Source organism: Dipodomys ordii, unplaced genomic scaffold (assembly GCF_000151885.1).
Source record: "Dipodomys ordii isolate 6190 unplaced genomic scaffold, Dord_2.0 Scaffold227, whole genome shotgun sequence".
Taxonomy (NCBI): domain Eukaryota; kingdom Metazoa; phylum Chordata; class Mammalia; order Rodentia; family Heteromyidae; genus Dipodomys; species Dipodomys ordii.
In genome coordinates this window covers 2,234,202-2,249,992 of record NW_012267443.1, presented here as the reverse complement: position 1 = coordinate 2,249,992, position 15,791 = coordinate 2,234,202, and the positions used below count along the sequence as shown (strand labels likewise).

The following is a 15,791-nucleotide window of genomic DNA, read 5'->3' as shown; positions in this document are numbered from 1 at the left end:
GTTTTAACATTACATTGAACATACTCTATATTTTGTAGGATTAAGTATAATAATATCTAAGCAGTATTTTTAAATATATTTTAAAATGTCTTCAGATATATCTATAGTGGATCAACAACAGTGTACAGGGTACTGCTTTTCATTTTAGTCTCATTTCTAAAAAGAATCTCCTACGTTTTTTTTCCCCTTTGTCCTACCTGTAATTTATACCACCTAGTATATTTTATTTATCTAGTTATTTAGTTAGTTTTATTTTTTGACACCCCTTACATTGTTCTACTCCAGTAGATACATTTTATATCCTTATTATGCATCCTTAAATTATCTTGAGAACTAGTCAAGGTATAAGTGTTCTAAATAGAAAGTATTTAATACGTTTTCTAATATGAATTTTTTTTTAGTAAATTGAATATTTTCTCTCTTAGGAAATTGTTTCTGGCATTTTGGCTTACTGTTGAAGCTAGCCTTTTTGCTGTTGTGCATTTGTTTTTTGGCATATTCTCAGGTTTGTACAGCCTTTTCTGTTTTTATTTTGTAGTATTTTAAAGTTCAAGTCTATTAAAGTATGTGAGAAGAGTCAGAACCTTTTTTGTTTCATATTTTAATGACTGTAATAAAAGTGTCACTTTGTAGTTGACTATTCAATGTAGTTCTACTTTAGTTACCACTGTTTTTGTTGTAAGAGCAATTTAAAGCTCTTCTTCTGGCAGTTGTTCAAGATCCATTTTACTTGACTTTGATCAATCAAACGTTTATTGAATGCCTCTTAGAAGACACTACTCTAAGTGGAGATCAAAATTCTCTTGACAGAATTTGCAGCTTGGTTTGTGCATTATTCATTTCATCAAACTTTCACCTGATTTTTCTATAACTGCATAGAGAAAAATTTTGGCAGTTAGTAAAGTGAACTTAGGTACAAAGGTGTTTGTTTATGTATCATACATTTAATTTAATGGAATTTTGGGTCATTTTCCTACCTCTAACCTTTCATCCTTTTATTTTAATGGTTGGCATATTCTGTTGTTTTAGCAGTATGCCAGTCTGCTTGTGCTGGTTCAGTCTATCAGGAAGACATTTTATTTGGGGAAGAATGATATTTATAACAATATTTTTACTTTGAATGCCTATAGTTTTGACACATTCTACAGTTCACTGTATCTCTATCACTTGGCTTTGTACCAGGCTGTGTCAAGTGTAAATACTTCATGTGTATTTTGTGTATAATTTTACTAAGCTATTTTGGAGAGGCTTTTTTGTAGGCATTAATACTTATTTGCGTACTTAGAATTTTTTAAAACGTTTTCATTTATGCATGACATCAGGGTTTTTAAATAGGAGATAAATAAAACAATAAGGAAGCAGCAGACAAGTATATAAAGAAATAAGAGCAACAACTACTTGACAGTTTTTTATCAAAATTTCCAACCCCATGAGTGCTTCTGTGGGAACGAACAGAAAGCTGACCAGAGATTTAAGAGTCAATAGATGATTTCTTTGGCTCTGGGTCAGTGTTGATCCCTGGACAAAAGAAAATCTAGTGTAGCTCTTTATCTTTTAAAAATTGAAAGCTCGAACAGAAGAGTAAATTGTAATTAGAAATAAAACGTTAAGCTGTAAATTTCCTGTATCTATATTCATATCAATATGCATGTATGTATGTGATCCAAGATACTTAGGAGTACAACTCTTAGTAAGAATTAACAGTTTTCTGGAGCATAAATTTTGATATAATCTATTTTTACTATACTCTTTTAAATCTTGTGAATAAACGAAGATTATTCCATTTTGTTAATATAATGTTTTTGACTTAATGATTCAGCATTACCTGAAATATTTTCACTTTTTGAGCTTCAGTAATTTAGTAATTGTAGATAGATAGATAGATAGATATAAAACACATATAAATACATTTTTTTATTGTGGCATTAGGTCCAATAATGGAGCTTTTCTTAATAGAATTTGTTGTGGTTCCTTAGTCTGGCAATTGATCTCTGTTTTTAAAAGACTTCATTAATGTCCAGGAATGTTATAAGACTTTTGCATCTTTATTCTCTGAATGATTGAGTAAGGTGACTAGTTCAGAGGACTCTTGTAATGCTATAGAATGATTTTCCAAGTTCTAGTATTCTGAAAACTACAGTCTTAGTAGCTTTCATGTAAAGTGTGAATAAGTTTAAAAAGCTTTAAGTCACCTCTGTTTTGGTCATTAGAAAATTAATTTATTTTACAATGAATTTCTAATATTTTATATGAATAGACTAAACATTGTGAATCATAACTTTAGAAAACTACAGTTTAAAATAGACTTGCAAAACAAATGTTGATTTATATCGTAACAATGTTTCTGGATTTCTTTTCTCAGGGTGCATTTGAGAAGATCTTTTCTCTCTGGCCTTTGTCTAAGTGTTTTGAGCTGAATGGGAATGTGTATGAATGGTGGTTCAGATGGAGGTTGGACCGTTACGTATGTATTTACTTTGTGATATTTTGCCATTTCAAATTATACTTTTTGAGCTTTAGTAATTTAGTAACTCGTTTATCTATTTTATCTAATTTTAGAATAGATTTAGTAAGTCATTTAAAAGTCTACCCCATCTCCTTATTCTTTACAGCAGGAATAGAAAATGCATGTGTATGTTCACCAGAAAGCAGATAATATAAAAATGTTTCTAAAGTGGCCTAGGAATAAGCTATAATCCAGTGATCCACATATGCTTCAACAACTCAGAATAGAATTCAGAATATTGAACTTCTAAGTCCTAGATATTGGTGATGTGAAGTGTACATTAGAAAAGGAAGATACACCCATAGGGCTTCTAAGCCTTTGCAATCTAAGTCTAAAAACTCCAAGATTACTACCTATATTGGAGCACTAACCTATGCAGTAGGAATTTTGTTGTAGAATTATACAAAAGAATAAACAGGAATGTATTGGATTATTCCATGAAGTTAAAAATGGTTAAGATTCATTTTTCTTTTTCATTTTTGGTGGTACTAAGGTTTGAAATCTGTGCTTGCACTTGGCTAGGCATAGTTCCACAACTTAAACCATTCCCAAGCAAAAACCAGTTAAGATTCAGTCGGCTAGAGTTCAATTTCTAGCTCAATGGATGAGCCCTTGCAGGTCACTCCTCACCTCTACACAGCCCTCCCGACCAGAAACTTGACTGATTTTGTGTATGTGTTTGTCCACGAGTGCCAGTCCTGGGGCTTGAACTCATGGCCTGGGCACTATCCCTGAGGTATTTTTTTGTTGGTTTTGTTTTGTCTTGCATAAGACTAGTTAGCATTCTGCCACTTCAGCCTTAAAACTCCCAGCTTTTCGGTAATTAATTGGAAATAAGAGTCTCAGAGACTTTCCTGTCTGGTGTCATCCTCCTGAGTAGTTAGGATTACAGGTGTGAGCCACCAGCTGAGAAAATATAAGACATTTAGAAAATACTATATATTAAGTAAATACTGATTATTCTTTACCTTTTATTTTTATTATCTTTAAATAGTAGTGCAGAGAATTTGCCATCAACAAAGCAATTTATGAATACAATGTATCATGATCACTTACTCCTTTCAGCATTCTCACTTATCCCTCTCAACCTACTCCTTCCCCTGTTTCTTAATTTTGTAGGGTACACATTGAATTATTGACTGCTTTCTCCTCCCCTCCCCTCCCTTTTCCTCTTCATTTGTCTACCCTTCTCCCCTTGACCTCACTCTACCCCTTCACATACTTGTTTCATGGGGTTTATTTTGTAGAATCTTGGCTTTGCTTTCTAAGGAATTATATTATTTGAGTTCCCCCTTGAATCTACTCTATTTCAGTTAATACAGTTGTATATACTTGCATCTTCTTTCTATCTTTGACTCATCTCCTTTTGCTTTCAACAAATGGTTTTTGTGGGGGAGTCTTGTTCGATGATATTCCTGGTTTCCAATACCTATCCACTTTTCACTGTTTATTGAATTCCCAAACCATATATGAATAGAAGCTTTTTTCTAAAGCCTCACTTAGAGTAGTTTACTATGATACGCTTCTTAGTGTATATGAACTACTAAGCAGAGCACCAGACTGGGCATTTAAGTTGACTGTGTATAAATTTGGTTTTATGGTGCGTATCTATATCCTGCTTCACAGACCCATGTCCTCACATAGTGGAAAGGATAGGGAGCTATCAGGGTAACAGTACTCATTCCTTACTTTATAAAGGGGCCACCCTCATGACCTTTTCAATTCTGTGAAACCCCAACTTCAAAATTGTTACATTGGAGATTAGGTTTCAAACTTTACGGGTTTACATGAATATTAAATGTCCATAGTTCATATTGTGTGTTTACTAGGTCTATTTGTATGTTCATATCATTTTTTTAAGAAACATTATAGGGCTGGGAAGGTGGCTCAGTGGTAGAGCGCTTGCCTTACATGCATAAGGCCCTGGGTTCGATTCCTCAGCACCACATAAGCAAAAAGAAAAAAGCCGGAATTATGGCTCAAGTGGTAGAGCGCTAGCCTTGAGCTGAAGAGCTGAGGGACAGCACCCAGCCCCAGAGTTCAGGCCCCACGACCGGACCAAAAAAAAAAAAAAGGAAACATTATGTGCTTTCTGCTCTACATTGTTTTTTTCACTCCTATGTATATATGCTTTTTAAAAGTGTACTTGGTATTATTGTTGATTTTATTTGACTAAAAAATTGGTAGATCAGTATAAAAGATGTCTTGTTGGGTGTATTTAAATTTTTATCATGTATCATTAGGAGAAATTCTTATTTTTAAGTTGTTGGGACTGGAGTCATGTACTTAATTAGCATGCACAGTGGCACAGCATGTATCCAATATGCACAAAGCCTTGGGCTTAATCCCCACCACCAGAAAAACATAGAGTAAAGTAAATAAATTGTCTTTATTACTTCCTTCTGAGACTGCTCACAGAGAACTAGTTTTATATCATATAAATACAAGAGCCTTTGACCTGCCTATCACTGATGGTTTCTAACAATCACTGGCTTTATTTCATTATTTGATGTTTCACTCTAACTTTTTAAGTTCTTTATAAAAATGCCAAACCCTTAAACTTTTAACTGACTTACTTTTGGTGATATAGTCATCATTAACAAAATATTTTTGCTAATTCTTGTAAAGTAAGACAATTTTTCTCGTTTGTTTTTTTCAGGTAGTTTTTCATGGAATGCTGTTTGCTTTCATTTATTTGGCTTTACAGAAACGTCAAGTACTTTCTGAAGGAAAGGGCGAACCTCTTTTTTCAAGCAAAATTTCAAATGTTTTGTTGTTTATTTCAGTAGTTTCTTTCTTGGTAAGTTTTGCTGAAATAATTTTCCAGAACCTTTTTTTTCATAACTGGCAATAGATTTTATTCCTATTTATGAAATTCATTCCCCATAGAGTCACAATAGCTAGGTAGTATCAGCAATTAAAGATTTTTTTTAATGTAGTAGTTCTTTTTTTAAAAAAATTTTTTTAAGTAATTGTACAAGCAGTTGCCATTCAACAAAGCGGTTTATGAGTGCAGTGCGTCTTGATCAGTGTCGCCTCTTTCAGTGTTCTCACCCACCCCTCCCAAACCACTCCTTCCCTTACTTTTTTTAATATGTTAGAATATGTATTGAATTTTTTCGCCATTTAACAAAGCAGTTCATATGTGCAACACATCCTGATCTGTGTCATCCCTCAACATTTTCATCCCCCTTCAACACATTTCTGCCTTTATTTTTCTTAATTTTGTGGTATATACAATGGATTTTTTTTGGTCATGGGGCCTGAACTTTGGGCCTAGGCGCTGTCCCTCAGCTCTTCAGCTAAGGCTAGCGCTCTACCACTTGAGCCACAGTGTCACTTCTGGCTTTTTTTTTTCTGGTTATGTGGTGCTGAGGAATTGAACCCAGGGCCTCATGCATGCAAGGCAAGCGCTCTACCACTGAGCCACCTTCCCAGCCCTACAATGAATTCTTGAGTGTGTTCTCCCCTTTTCCTCTTTCATTATCTACCCCTTTCCCTGGCCCCATTCCCTCTTACAATCTTACATAACACAGAAGATTAATTTTAAAGTGAGTAAAGGATTAAAATCAATTTTTAGTAAATATCTTTAATTTTTTTGCTTTAATTTTTTTTTGGGTCCGGTCATGGGGCCTGAACTCTGGGCCTGGGCCCTGTCCCTCAGCTCTTCAGCTCAAAGCTAGCGCTCTACCACTTGAGCCACAATGCCACTTTCGGCTTTTTTCTTTTTGCCTATGTGGTGCTGAGGAATCAAACCCAGGGCCTTGAGCATGCAAGGCAAGTACTCTACCACTGAGCCACCTTCCCAGCCCATGCTTTAATTTTTTCTAACAATATAAATTCTAAGGAAAATGTTTATGTATATTAAATATGAAGAATAATTGAGTCAGTGAAAGAATTTTTTAATCACCTTGGACACACACATATAAATATAATGAATATAATATGATGAACTGAATATTGTAAATAAAATAGCCATAAGAACTTTCCCTACTCTAAAGTTTAACTATTTTTGTGAACTGATAGATTTTGTTTTGTTTGGTTTTGTTTTGTTTTAGACTTACTCCATTTGGGCTAGCAGTTGTAAAAACAAAGCAGAGTGTAATGAACTCCACCCGTCTGTTTCTGTGGTACAGGTAATGTTCCATTGATACAAGTCTTGCTATGTAGCCAAAGCTGTCTTTGAACTCATGTTCCTCTTGTCTCAGCTTCTTAGTGTTAAATTATACAGTGTACCACCATACCCAGGTTCTGGTAATATTTTTTTTAATGTTGAGAAAATTTTACTTAATTTTGGGTAAACATAGAGGTAATGTAGAAATTTTACTTATTATTCTTTCTATACTTTACCATCTTCTGTAATAACCAGGTATATTAAATCTCCAAGAGTTACCATGTTAAATGTTTGGAAATGATCTAATTCCGTATTTGTGATTTACAAAATATTAATTCTTATCTCCTTTTCATTATTCGAATTTCCTTAATTACTATGTGTTAAATACTATGCTAGATATAAGGCTCAATTCTCAAGAAATTCAGAATTGTATAATGATAAGTATTAATAAACATTTAATAAAGATTTTTATTAAAAATTTAATAAACTTTTAGCAGGGCACTGATAGCCCACACCTGTAATCCTAGTTACTTAGGAGGATGAGATCTGAAGATCATGATTTGAAGCCACCCTGGTTACCTCCATTTAACCACCAAAAAAAAAAAAAAAAACCCCAAACGGGAAGTAGAGCTCAAGTGGTAGAGTGATAGCTTTGAACACAAAAAAGCTCGGTTATAGTGTTCAGACCCTGAGTTCAAGCTCTAGGACTGGCACAAAATATCAGTAAATAAACTTTTGATTCCAAATGTTAGTCATTTCAGTGATTAGTAAATCAAGTATTGTTCCTATACTTATTGAGCCTACATTTTTCTTCTCAGAGGTAGTAATTACATAACCACATTATTATGAATCACAGTATATGATGCTATAATAAAATATAACAAGGGAGAGTATATGACCGTAGTTGAAGTTGAAGGGGAGGTGATTGGGTCTGGAATTATTTCCCTGAGAAAATTAAGCATAATAGAGAGATGAAGTTATAAACTTGGGTCTTATAGTATAAGGGAGCATGGCCCATCCAAGGAAGGCTAGTGAGACCAGAACTCAGCCCAGAGAAGTATGTGGTAATAATTGAGGTTAGGCAGAAGCTGTGAACAGCTCAAATCAGATTTGGTAGAATTATGGTACAGGAGATTGCAGAAAATCACAGGGTAGAGATGGTTAAGTATAGATTTCTTAGGAAAAAAAACCTTTTCCTAATTTATCTTGATTATTGATCTGGGTTTTAGGGGAAGTTGTGTCTCAGTTAAAGCTTAATTGAGCCCATCCAAGAGGAGCTAGGAGAATCTCTGGAGGGGCTTCTTGTAGGGCTTCAGTTCTCTTCAGGGCAGGGAGTATTTTATTTCTTTTACTCCTCTGCATACTCAGTATCACCAAGAAGATGATAGATTCTCCAGACTTGATAATGAAACTTTTAAACTTTATACTGTATTCACTCTATGCTCAAACATTTGCTTCTTATTGTAAAAGAGCATCCAAATAGTTTCAAATGCTATAAGTTTCAGCCATATTCCAACTACATTCACTGTTATTCTTAGATGTGAACAGAGGTATTTATATATATATATATATATATGTTATGTGTGTGTATCACAAGATTTTGTGATAATATGTAAGTATGTGAAATAGATTGATAAGTAGGTAGTAAATAGGTGGATGATAGAAAATTTTTAGTGTACTTATCTAAGGGACCTCCATTAACATTGTCAACATGTACAAGAATTCAAGTGTTTTATTGGAAGATATTTTCCAGCCTAACACCTCTGATGGCTTAGACATCAGTCTTTGAAATCCTGACCTTAATTGTTTTGCCTATGAGTCTAGATAGAAACATCCAGAAGAGCTTTGCTGTAAAACAGATGATTAGTTATGAATAATATATTCAGAGTACCTTGGATAGTACTCAGCTATACAAATTTTCATTTTTTTAATTTTTAAATTTCTCATCTGTTCTTCAAATCATATTGTTTACTAAGTATGTGACCAAACAAGAAGAGTTGACTATGCTAAAGAAAGGATGTATGCATTGGGGAATGCTAGTTAACAGGAAAAGGAGGATGAATTGTTTAGGACAATTCCTAGACTGTGTTGCTCAGGTTCATGATTTTATGTGTGTGTTTATGTGTGTGTATATATATGTATATGATAGTATTTTACATAGAGTTTATGTAATACTTTAATTATAATAAAACTATGAAAGATTTTATTCAGGCCTTATAATGTTTTATCAGTTATATTTATTCCCTACACTAATATGGTATACTACCTATGGTAATTACCTAATACATTTTTTAAATGACTTACAATGCATTCTAATTTAATGTTTGCATTCAAAGTTAAGCTTACTTGCATTTGTACAGATAAAGATACACAGTCAAAAGTTGTTTCGTACTTTCCACAGGTCCCAAAACAAATGTAATCCAAAAGCCAGATTCTTTTCTTTTACATTTTTTTTTTCTGCTTATGTGGTGCTGAGGAATCGAACCCAGGGCCTCATGCATGCAAGGCAAGCGCTCTACCACTGAGCCACCTTCCCAGCCCCTCTTTTACATTTTTTATTAGCACCAATTAGTTGCACAAGGGGATTTCATTTTGACATCTCCACGTGTTCCTATAACGTATCTTTATCAGATTCAGATGAGTCTGCATGATGCTGTTGCCCATGAATACCCCTTAGTTGAGTCATACCTGAGGTATGTGGGGGGAAAGGAGGGGTGAAAGTGTCCAGGAACGAAATATATACCCTTAGCCCCCATGATTTCCACTAGGCCCCTGCCTCCTAATAGCTCATTCACCTATGAACTCAGCAGTGGATTAATCTATTGATCCAGTTAGTACCTAATGATCCTATCACCTCTAAATCACACCACTGAGAACAGAGCCTTTAACACATGAACCTTTATGAGAGAGCACTTCATATCTAAACAATAACAAGGGGTTTGAAAGATAATAAAGAGAGAATGACTGCCTTGCCAATCAGGCAGATACTGTACAGAAATAGCAAGATTATATCATGGGCTTTTATGAAGTTTTGCCATATAAATATGATACCAACTTTTGCTACTCAGAAAGCCTCAAAGCAGGTTTTCTCCATTGTATATTTATAAGAGAAACTTTAGCCTTCAACTGGTAGAGTGCTAGCCTTGAGCTGAAGAGCTGAGGGACAGTGCCCAGGCCCAGAGTTCAGGCCCCATGGCCAACAAAAACAAAAAACAGAAAAAAAAAAAAAAAAACTTTAGCCTTGCATTGTCTCAAATCTGCATTGATATTCAGAATGCAGACATTGGGTCAAGAAATCCAGTTTGGTTAAGATCTCAACAACAAAAAATCTGTAACTTAAATATACATGTCAAATTCACAATCTTTCAGAATAAACTTAGAAAGTTTAAAACCACTTAAAGCTTTATCTAAAATACTTTTAAATAATACAGCAAAGTTTATCTTTATCATTTTTTTCTTAGATTTTAGCTTTTATTCTAATAAGGAACATCCCTGGATATGCCCGTTCAGTTTACAGTTCATTTTTTGCTTGGTTTGGAAAAATTTCACTAGAGGTTAGTACATTAATATTTTGCTTTATTATACACAGCCATGTATTTTGTATGAATGTGTGTACATACACATGTGCACACATGTGAATACATAAATCTGACATTTTTAACAGCCAAAGCTTTCATGGTATTATAGGCATAAGGAATTTGAGCTGTTATGTACAGTTATAAGTATTTTGGAATGTTTTTAAAGCCTATATTAAAATGACTAGTTGAAAAATAGTTTTCTGAACATTCTTTACATTGTCTTAAGCTTTTGAGCATGATCAAGATTCTAAGATCAGAAGAGAAAAAGTATTAGGCCATGTAAAAATGAAATCTTGATCATGTCCATAATAAAACACAATATCATGAGAATTCAGATTATTGATGGTTATCAAAATAATATTCATCTTTAACATGATTGAAAATTATGGGGAAATATTAGACTTTACATTCTATATAAATTATATACAAAAGCAGTGTACAGTAGGTTTTGAAGTCCATTCTGCATAGTCTGAACTTTATTATTTGAAATAGAATCTTTTAAAACAATTTATGTAACTGCAATGTGCATTTCAGAGTATAAGGTTTATTGAGTTATCCTTAATATAGAGGAAATGAAGTTTCTCTTTTGAGTATTCAGTGTCCTGTTAATGTAGTTTCATTTGTGGGTGATAGTATAGTGTAGTATTGTATAAGCATAGGGGTCCTGGGAAGTAAAATATACAGGGGGTTTTTCAGGGCTAATAGTGAGACAGAATCTAATCTTTTGGGGAAACTATTGCTTTCAAGTATTTAAATTGGGAAAAATTCATTTATTCATGGACTCTGTATATATCTAACTTCAACTATTTCTTTTCTCCTAGCTATTTATTTGCCAATACCACATATGGCTGGCAGCGGACACCAGGGGTATCTTGGTTCTCATCCCTGGAAACCCTGTGCTCAACATCATTGTCAGCACATTCATCTTTGTTTGTGTAGCACATGAAATTTCTCAGATCACTAATGATCTTGCACATATTTTTATTCCTAAAGATAACTCATCTCTCTTGAAAAGATTAGCATGTATAGCTGCTTTTTTTTGTGGACTACTCTTCTTATCATCCATTCAAGAAGCAAGACATTAGGTTCCTCAAATCATTAAAAAAAACAAAACTTAAATGTTTCAGGTTTATTTTATTACTTTATATCTGCCTAGAGGAGAAGAGCATCTGTCTGGATCAATATAAACATGTATGGGAAGAAGGTACCATGTCTATTGAGCATGTGTGGTTGTATATATAAGCAATGTATATATCCAACATGAAATACTAAGAATGCACCATATAGGATTGCATGTAAAGCTTTTTCTACTGGTTCTCTATTTCCATTTATAACTGATATTAAGTTAACCTATGAAGTCAGGGAAATGATTACCTTTCCAGTAAACAGTATGGATAATTTTATTAGCTTAGTGACACCACTGAGTGTTTTGATATTTACTAAATTCGTGGTAAAAGACTCTACCTAAACTCATGTGGAACTTACTATTTCCGTGAAAATATTTTTACTCAAGAATGACTTGCAGTATTGTTTTCTTACCATATGTGCAATGATGTGGAATGATATGCCTTTAATTTATATGTATTCATGTTCTGATATTCTGTGTTTCCTGATGTGATTTTCTCTTTACTGTGGATTTCAGGTACATAAAAGCCTAAATCTTTGTATACTTAGTCTCTCACAGAGTTGTTCTGAGGCTCCATGACAGGGTTTTGTCATTGTTATTGTTGTCATTGATTCTTTTTATAAAAAGGCCAAACATTTACCTGTTTGTTTTCCTTAATCTATACCAGTGTAATGTCAGTTAGTCTTTGGATCCATTTGATATGTTTTCTTCCCACTAATTAATTTTTGTATATTATTTCCAATGTTTGGAAAGTTCTTTGTAGCCATTTTGGTATTTCCTATGATCCTCTCCTATTTTTAAACAATATTTATCAATCTAAGCATATAAAGTGTAATTAAGAGTCAAGTGGTGATTGAGATGAATGGCCATAGTAGAATTGTTAAGTAAACTGGTGACTTTGGGCAATAAATGTGTGCATCTTTGTTTTTGTTTTTTTTATAAGCTAACTGTTAGAGGTATACATTTATTTATCTGTTGTACAGATTTGATTATGATTTTTAATGTTTGAAAGGTTGCACTTATTTGCTTTTACTATGTGTGAGGTGAAATATATTTTCTTTTCACAATATGTGAAAATATGGAATAATTTAAACAGCAAATAAACATTCTGTGGATGCTTATTTTTGTATTGGAAAGTGTCAATTAAACTGTGTGTGTTTCTTTAATTGAATCATTAATTGGTTCATATTTCTAATTTATTTCCCTAACTTAAACTTACTTGCTTATTAATCTGCTAACAAAATGATGGAAGATAGAAATAAATTATAAAGTTATTATTGAATGAGGAATGATTTAGTTATCACTGCTTCTAATGTCAATGTACCTTCCACCCAAGAAGTTGTTAACATTATGGTTTGTTCACACTTTCACTTGAAAAAATTTACAATTTATTATTTCTGTGGCACTAGATTTATGTGTTACTGATACATTCTCATTAACTGAAGAGTATTTCTTGGACACAAATGTGTGCTCTTTCTTTTTCTCTCTTCTATCCTTACTTAATCTTTTGACATTTCCCAAATAGACAATTGTAATGATTCATTGCTCTGCCTTCTAGACTGCAGCCATATAAGTAGAGAATAGTATAGTTATAAATCAAAAACTTCCACGTACTGCAATCACATTATTCTTGCTCATGTAGCTTGCCAATGAGTAGAGTGCATTTTAATTTAGCTTGTAAGTTTTATCACCTGAAAAAGATTCTGCCTCATGAAACAATTGAAAAAGAAAGACGACTAGCATTTCTCTGTGGTTTGGAAGCATTTGTGTCTTCCAGAAAAGATACCCAAATAAACAAGTTTTACTCTGATGTTTGAACTCAAACCTAAAAGTTCTCTTGTATATTGTTTTTTAATTACATATTCCTACTTAAAATTTAAATTTGATTACATTAACTACATAATAAATATCAATATTTCTATTGATAGAGACATACAGGTAATTAAAAACCACGAAACCTCGGGCAGCACCTTTCTATAATAGACACTCAGTAACAACTAATCAAAGAACATTTGCAATTTCGCAAGTGCCCGTCTCTCTCTAAAGTAGGACCGTTACCATTCTAGCTGTTTTGAGAGAACAAGTTGGATTTTAAATTCCAAAGGCGTAACTATATAATATTAAAATAGTATAATTAAAATTAAATGTGTTTGGGCTTGAACTACATTATATTTTATATCTGATTTTGTAAATGAGACTTGATGGATAATAAGAAGTTGTCATAATGATGGCACCTATGTATGTCAAATGTCTTATTTTTAAGAATTGATGAAGATGCTATCCAGCTACTTAATCATACAGTTCTTCAGGGGAAAATGAAATGTTTAAAAGATTTTTTTACACCTGCTAACGTTGAGATATGAACTACCATTCTCTGAACTCAGATTTTCTGAAACAGAAGTTACATCCAGAAATTAACCATGTAGCTCCAAAATTATAAATTAACTATATAACCCCAAAAGATTTGTTTGATTGGATTCTATCTAAATCCTTCTCTTATTTCCTGAACCAATCTGTCATATTAATATGGCTAGCCAAAGAAATATTAAAAATTCACCCCAGGCTGGGCATTGTTAGCTCACCCTTGTAATCCAGCTACGTAGGAGGCTGAGATCTGAGGATAGCGGTTCAAAGCCAGTTTGGGCAGGAAAGTCAGTGAGGCTCATCACCAAAAAAGCTGGAAGTGCTGCTATGGCTCAAGTGGTAGAGCACTAACTTTGAGAAAAAAAATCTCAAGAGACTTCCCAGGCTCTAAATTCAAGCTCAAGGACCGACACACACACACACACACACACACACACACACACACAAAATTCATCCTATACCTAAAATCGTTTCTTGTAACTACATATTAGATCATATTTACTTTAGGTACTGGTATTAAAATAACATTAACATCCAACTATTTCATTGTGATAAAAAATGGGTCCATTTTTCCTTCTCAGATAATAAATGGTTTCAAGTTTTAGCTTATCCGATAGAGCTTTTCACAATATCACCATTTATTAGTATGAAATCCAGCACCCCAGGTGCCATGATTTTATTTCCCTTTCTTCCTGTTTCCAACTCCTTTATGTCTATCTGAATCTAACTTCTAATCACATGATTTTCCTTATTTTGTTACTACTACTGAGGCTTGAACTCAGAGCTACATAATCTTGCTCATTTTTTTTTCTCACAGTTGGCACTCTACTACTAGAGCCACACCTTCTCTTCTGGCATTTTGTTGTTAACTGGAAGTAAGAATCTTTTTGATTTGCATATCCAGGCTAGCTTTGAACTACTATCCTTGGCTCTCATCCTCCTAAATTACTAGGATAGATATGAGCCTGAAGTGAGTGCCCACCTTCTAATTTATTTTTAAAGTTGAATGTAAAGTTATTTTTTTCTGTGAAACCAAATATTTTATCCACTTTTAAACTAGTTAAGTATTACTATTCTGGACCCATTGTCATATCTTACATTTCTTTTGGTAAAATTACAAGTCCAGAGTGAAGGTATGTCTTTTGAGGCCATAGTAAGGTATTGTACACAAAGGAAATATAGAAAACTTAGGCCATCATTCTTCTATTTTCTTGAAGAATAAGATTGGAATATTGAGCGGTATCGCATTGAAAGACCCCGAAGAGCAAAAAACAATCCTTAGCAGAAAGACCAGTGTTAGAGGAATATCAATACCAAATTTCAAACTCTACTGCAAAGCCATAGTAATCAAAACAGCTTGATCCTGGCACAAGAACAGACCTCAGAATCAATGGAATAGAATTGAAAACTCAAAAGTGAACCCACAGACCTATAGCCACCTAATCTTTGATAAGGAAGCTAAAAAAATTAGAATGGAAGAAAGCCTCTTCAGTAAATGGTGCTGGCAAAATTGGTTAATCACTTGCAGAAAACTAAAGCTAGATGCTTATATATCACCCTGCACCAGAATCAACTCCAAATGGATCAAAGACCTCGGAGTCAAAGCAGACACTCTAAAAACATTACAGGATGGAATATGAGAAACCCTAGGTCTCCTTGGCACAGGCTGAAATTTTCTTAATAGAGACCCAGAAACACAACAAATCAAAGAAAGTTTGGACAAATGGGATTGCATGAAGCTGCAGAGCTTCTGCATGCCAAAGGACATAGCTAGCAAGATCAATAGAAAGCCCACATATTGGGACAAGATTTTCACTAGCCATACAATGGACAAGGGTCTTATTTCTAAAATATAATTGGAACTCAAAAAATTAAATCCCCCAACAACAAATCTTCAAAGAAACAACTGCCCAATAAATAAGTGGGCTAAAAACTTAAAGAGAAACTTCTCTGAAGAGAAAAGAAGGATGGCCAATAGACACATGAAGAAATGCTCAATCCCTCTAGCCATAAAAGAAATGCAAGTTAAAACAACATTCAGATTCTACCTCACCCCAGTTACAATGGCTATAATCTAATAAAAACAGATGCTGAAAGGGATGT

General features: G+C 33.6%; 1 protein-coding gene across 1 annotated transcript in view; it reads left to right on the top strand.

Annotated features, from left to right (window-relative positions):
• The window catches only part of Casd1 (CAS1 domain containing 1), a 35,513-nt gene extending 23,025 nt beyond the window's left edge, over positions 1–12,488 (top strand). Inside the window, exons 12-17 of the mRNA XM_013035866.1 lie at positions 426–505; positions 2,363–2,464; positions 5,166–5,306; positions 6,565–6,642; positions 10,082–10,174; positions 11,020–12,488. Of these exons, the coding sequence (XP_012891320.1) occupies positions 426–505; positions 2,363–2,464; positions 5,166–5,306; positions 6,565–6,642; positions 10,082–10,174; positions 11,020–11,283 (758 nt within the window). The 3' untranslated portion in view covers positions 11,284–12,488. The remainder of the gene's footprint in view (positions 1–425; positions 506–2,362; positions 2,465–5,165; positions 5,307–6,564; positions 6,643–10,081; positions 10,175–11,019) is intronic.
• The last annotated feature ends 3,303 nt before the right edge of the window (positions 12,489–15,791 follow it).